This window comes from Zea mays, chromosome 10 (assembly GCF_902167145.1).
Source record: "Zea mays cultivar B73 chromosome 10, Zm-B73-REFERENCE-NAM-5.0, whole genome shotgun sequence".
Classification (NCBI taxonomy): Eukaryota; Viridiplantae; Streptophyta; class Magnoliopsida; order Poales; family Poaceae; genus Zea; species Zea mays.
The window spans coordinates 5671624-5677774 of NC_050105.1; the positions used below are offsets into that span (position 1 = coordinate 5671624).

The 6151-nt window shown below is 40.1% G+C and overlaps 1 protein-coding gene across 7 annotated transcripts; it reads right to left on the minus strand.

Annotated features, from left to right (window-relative positions):
* Positions 1–601: 601 nt before the first annotated feature.
* Positions 602–5300, minus strand: LOC103640772 (pentatricopeptide repeat-containing protein At5g04780, mitochondrial). Of its 7 annotated transcripts, XM_020545971.1 has the most exons (6): positions 4940–5234; positions 3675–3793; positions 3339–3404; positions 1857–3240; positions 1041–1141; positions 602–958 (listed from the first exon to the last, which is right to left on the minus strand). In XM_020545971.1, the coding sequence occupies exon 4, from the start codon at positions 3216–3218 to the stop codon at positions 2094–2096; it is 1125 nt and encodes a 374-aa protein (XP_020401560.1). In that variant the 5' UTR covers positions 3219–3240; positions 3339–3404; positions 3675–3793; positions 4940–5234; the 3' UTR covers positions 602–958; positions 1041–1141; positions 1857–2093. The 7 variants fall into 7 exon arrangements, with proteins under 7 accessions (XP_020401560.1, XP_020401559.1, XP_020401558.1 ...); XM_020545970.2 differs by having other exon boundaries at positions 1857–3404; positions 4940–5300; XM_020545969.1 differs by having other exon boundaries at positions 1857–2482; positions 2588–3793.
* Positions 5301–6151: the final 851 nt, after the last annotated feature.

The window sequence follows — 6151 nt, forward strand, 5'->3', positions numbered from 1 at the left end:
GAACTTAAGTAAATCTTAAATAGTTTGACTACATACTGTTGAAGAATTGCTCTTTTTGGACAAACTTAAGTAAACATGTAGCATATGTGGTACAATACCACATGTGCAAGATGGCCATGATAAACTGTATCAGAACATAAGCAGGATCCTAGAATACTGTGCTGATTAGGGGGAAAAAAACAATTGGGATGCAGGATTCACATTCATCTGAACGTGGCAGCAGCAGCTGTGGGAACAAAGATTAAACATAAACGCTAACTGCCATATCAACAGCAGGATTTGCTGTCTGCTGCCGATCGAGAGAACAGGAGCCATGTGCATGCAGGAGCGGGAGGACTTCTCTAATGGCCCAGGCATGAACCTTATCCGAGGCACTCCAGGGTGACATGATTAACACCTTTGAACACCAGATAATACTATCTTAAATGCTACGACCAAAGCGTCATGCGAGGGCCATAATGGTAAACTGGACTCTCGCCTATTTATATACTATGCTCAACATGTACCGAGGAAAGGGAGTGTTTCTTTCATCCAAAAGAAGAGTTGTCAAAACATATATTCTACTAACTATTCCAAAGTACAAATTAAACTAACCACGTCATCCAAGTAAAGGTACGGTCCAGGTAAATATGTACTAGCTCTTTTCTTGTCTGCGAACAAAGTAAGAAACCCTTTCTCTAATAATCACCTTAAAAGGTTCGATTTCAATGTCACTCCAGGATAAAATAAATTATGTATGGCTACGGCTACGGGTGATCAGCAAGAGCAAGGAGAATCAAGAATTACTCTGACAATGTCTGATGAAAGCAGACAATGATGACCACTACTAACCGAGAATCCGAGAGACCGATATGAATGTGCATGAAGCATCACGCACATGAGTGGACGAGTCCCAGCCTCCCAGCATAATTGAGGTACCTGAGGCCTGGCCCATGAAACTGGTCGGGCCTACAAAATGCTATGACCAATAAACCCATCAGGTATCAGCCACATGATGCTGATGAACAACCGTAATATATGGCCCACAAGAAATGGCTAACCTGATGAATAGTCAATGATCTCTAGTGTCTATTATTTGCCTTTTCCTCTGTACCTGCTAGTGGTTCTAGATGCCAGCTTTTTGTACGCGCGCAGTACATTTCTGGAGGGACAGATGTAAACATGAGCAGATGCTGGACCAGTCGAGGCTCTGTAGGATCTAGGATATGTCAGGTTGTACCAAACTATGCATAGCTAAGCTGGCAAAGATGATCAGGTGACGAGTATTTTCACTTTATTGGTACTTCATATGTTACACTGTATAGTGCAGAGAGTTGAACAGATCTTAAAATTACTGATCAGAAAAGCAACAAGATGGCAATGTACTAGAATAACTGGTAACTGGAATGGGTGCAAGACATCAAAGCCACAAGATGGTAATGTACTACATAAATGGTTCATTGCTAGTGCTCGGAAACAGTGGCTTATGATGTATAATGACAAAAGCACTGTACAAGGCATGCTTTTGTAGGTCATAGTACCCAGGGGCGGACCTAGGACAAAATACCACCCCTAGGACAAAATAGAACTGAGGGCATACTTGTAAGGACGAGCACCAAAATGATAGAGCATGGACATCTAAGTTGGATTGAGCAAGGAACTTTATGGTGAAAATCTATGCTCTACTACTTACAACAGAGAATTGAGCGGTGGCCTGTCCCTCACTAGTCTCTACCTAGGTCCGCCCTTGACACTACCTACTCTTATAATTAACATTCAAATGATAGTGTTGATATTACACTAGATGGGGCCAGGAGCATGACATTAATACTATTGACTTCACTGACAATGTTAACAGTAGAAGTGCTGACATTTACCTCCTGTGCAGCGTGCCACACTGCCACTACCACATGGCAACAATTTAATATATGATGAGTGTGTAAGAGCGTTGGAGAGTCACGGATAAATGCTTGCTATTCCTCATTTAGTTCTCAATTACCAGAAGTCCACATAAGAACATGGGCTGTACTTAAATAGTTAAATGATAGTCTGCACAAACAGCTCCTCTTTTTGCTCATAAACAATAATATGAGAATTAACCTTTGCGGCTTTGCCTACATCCAACTTGAGGCTGTATCTTTCCTTGCACCAGTATCATTCAAATACTTCCTTGCCAACACAGCATTCTCCCAGCTTCCGCTGGCAGCATATACATCCGAAAGCAAAGCATGGTTCCCACCATTTTCTGGTTCAAGTTTGAAAAGCTGTTCAGCTGCTAGTCTGGCTATTCCGACATTCCTGTACTTACGGCATGAACCAAGCAAAGATCCCCACATAGAAGGAGTTGGTTCAAATGGCATTTGTTGAATCAGTTCCCAAGCCTCATCAGTCTTCCCAGATCGCCCCAAAACATCAACCATGCAAGAATAGTGAACAATATTAGGTTTAACAGTCTGATCAGTAACCAGCAGATCAAAGTAGCATCGGGCCTCTTCAACTAAACCTGCATGACCACACACCGACATCATGGAGACATAAGTAACTTCATTTGGAGATATCCCTGACTGCTGCATTTTCTCAAAGAGAATCATTGCTTCCAAAGATTTACCATGCCTAGTAAAACTAGTTATCATTGCATTCCACAGGACAACATTCTTGTGTTTCATGTCAGCAAATACTAGATAGGCTTTCTCAATCTGCCCACACCTTGCATAAACATCCACAAGAGATGATGCCACAAACAAATTGTTATTAAAACCATACTTGATAACATCTGCATGCAGCTGCATTCCTTCAATCATCAATGCTAGGCTTGCACATGTACTGAGTATAGCAGAAAGAGTGAATTCAGTCAATTGTATCCCTTCCCTTTGTGAACCCTGGAATAGACGTAATGCATCTTCGTGAAGACCATTTTGCATGAGTCCTACAAACAATGTACTCCATGTAACTGCAGTTTTCTCAGGAATCTTCTCAAAAACCAAACAGGCATCATTAATCATATTACACTTCGCATAAACATCAAGAACAGCAGTTCCAACAAAACTATTTGAGTCCAATGCAAGCTTCATTGCTATAGCATGTAATTGTCTGCATTCTATAGTAGCACATTCTGCAGCACATGCACATAGGGTGCTGGACAGGGTAAATTCACTCATCTGTGTCCCTTCTTGGTGCATCTTTGAAAAAAGCTTCAGAGCCTGTAAACCATCTCCATTGCAGGTATACCCAGCAATCATGGTATTCCATGAGACTATGCTTCTGAAAGACATTGAGTCAAAAACATGGCGAGCGCAATCATTCCTACCACATTTTGTATACAAGTTGATGAGAATATTGCATGTGACAGTATCAGTTACCAAACCCAAATGGATGGCTAAACCATGGCAGCCTTTCCCAACCAAGAGGGACCTCTTCTGTGTACACTGTTGCAAAAGTTCATGTAGCGTAAACATGTCAATCAAATTCCTGTCAAACCTAATAAGGCTTCTATCCTTTAGGGCAATTCCATTGTTTAGCTTGTTACAAAAAGAACGAGCACCAAAATGAATTCCGGAGAGTACAGCAATAAGAGAACAGGCACACTGTTTTATAGATTGATGGTTAAACCAAATGCCCATCCAAGCAAGGCAGCTGCCCCAAACTCTCTCAGTTTTACTTTTAGGCAAACTTCACAAAGTGGGATTTGTACTTACAAAAAGGAAGTGGAATTTGCTTGACGCTAAGAGCAGAAAAAATTCTCTGCAGACTGAACTGTGAATGTTTCAGCATGTTTGTCCACCTTCAGAAAATCAGAAACTTTTGCATTGCATCGCTGAAAGAAATAGCAAGTTAATACAAGTAGCAACCTTGTGATACTCATTCACATATCTTCTGCTATCAAATTTACATCCCGTCATAAAAGGAATGCAAGTTTAAAATAAATCAAAATGAGAAAATACACCGGATTTCACTAAAATCTGTACAAATGGTTGAAAATGAAAAAAAACATTTGAAAAAATAAATCAGGAGCTAAACTAATGGAGCTGCAGGTTTAACACCTTTGCGAGCTGAATTTAGCATAGCACTTATATTGTGACACTGAACACTAGTACTCCAGTCATAATAGCCTCATTTTTCATGTCCATTTTCAGTCTTGCAGAATTTGTTTACTGAATAGAATTGTTAGATAACCATAAAATCAGAGGGGCTAGGGCACGACCATTTGGAATGACAGAACAACAGTACCGAAGGATTAAACAATTCAGTGCTTTGCTAACAGTAATATTCTTATTTTCCAGATGAGCTCACCCTGAATCAGGATGGCGTTAAACAGCGTTCCACAAAACACAAGTTAGGGCCTGTTTGGTTCCTTTAGTCACTAGACTAAACTTTAGTCGCTAAAGTACCCCGTTTGGTTTCAGTGACTAAATCGGACTAAAGAGCATTAATCGCTGTGAATAATGACTGTATTACCCTTAATAATTAGTGGATGTTTGTTGCAAGAAAAAAGTGAAGAGAGTAAATAAGTTAAAAATCCTAATTTAGTCCCTTTTAGTCACCCTCTTGGTGACTAAAGATCTAAAGTTTAGGTGACTAAAGATCTAAAGTTTAGTCACCATGTTTGCTTCTTTAGGGACTAAAAGTGACTAAACTTTAGTTACTCCAAACCAAACGGGGCCTTACTTAGAGTTTACCTCAACCAGGCTTCTACAAAAAGAAAAAAAAAACGGACCCAACTCCCATAACGAAAATAAACCACAGGGACTCTGGTCATATGATGCAGAAATTCAGAGGCAATAAGATTGCAAAAGGGGAATGGCAGAGACACGGAGCACACAAAACTGTACTCTACATGCAGCAGCAGGGCATATTTTCAGTCCAGTCCAGCCCTACGTAGCACTGACACTACTATAGCACATCAAATCATCAATTTCGATAATGGGGAAAAAAGTACAGTCAGAGAAGAACCGCTGGCTACCTCTCTCATTATGCGTCATTCCGTCGAACACCCTCGGCGCAGGAGCAGATGTCGCCGCACCCGCCGAGCCAGCACCCGCAGCGGCGCTCGAAGGACGCCGAGATAGCCAGGAAGCGGTTGATCGGAACCAGGCTGCAACACGAACACGGCACACGGGGCCAAAATCTCCGCTGCGACTGCGAGTGACCAGGCGCTAGAGCCTAGCGGCGAGCGACGAGAGGAAATTGCGAAAGCAAATATCGAGCCCGCGGGCTGGTGTGGGAACTCCGGAGTCCGGACTGGGGCATACGGCCCGAAACAGAGCGAGGATTAGCAGCTCAATAGCATGGAGACTCTTCCTTAAAGCCCGAGCACTCATGGCACGTTTCGGCCCATTGTCTGCACGTGTGTTTTGTATTCTGCGGATTGTCGTCTCCCAAAAGGAGGAAAATCTCAAAAACAAGGAATAATTAGATATATACCATTAAAATATTATAACTTTAGATATAAATCATAGACTCTACATGTCATTGACACATGTGAATCCCACATATAAGTAAGATAGTAATGGTATATATCTAAAGTTATAATATTTTAGTAGTAAACTAGTAACAGATCCATATTTCCCCAAAAACAATCTCCAATTTGATTAAATATATACAGAAACTATTAATATATATGATCTTCAGAAAAAATAATACATTAGTCGTCAAATGTTTTTTATGACAAACATAGTGGAAGATATTATCTTATGCAATCCTATGAAGATTTAGAATGTTTTGACTCCTTGGGAAACGAGACTTCCATTCTTTCCTGGATGGAGAAAATATTTGGGTGTGGGTTATCAGATCACCTAAAATTTTAGATCCAGTAATTTAGTTTTTTTCAAAAAAATAGGTCCTTAAATTGATAGCTACAGTTTGTCTTAAAAATAAACAATGAAAAAAATACAGTATATATATTTCAAAACTACCGAGTTCTACCAATATTCAATTGAAAATAAACATAAATGCCAGGTGCCATAAAGTACAAGTATACATTATATATATTAACGGTTAATATATACATTTAGAGTTTATTGGTGGTGAGAAATTGTTTCATTAACAAACCAAACTCTACCATAATATTTTCTGTAAGTTATTACTTTGTATACACCTTGGCATACCAAAATTGGAACCCAACTGTGAGAACTCCATTTTTTATAAAACAGTGCCGTTATACATATGATTCTTG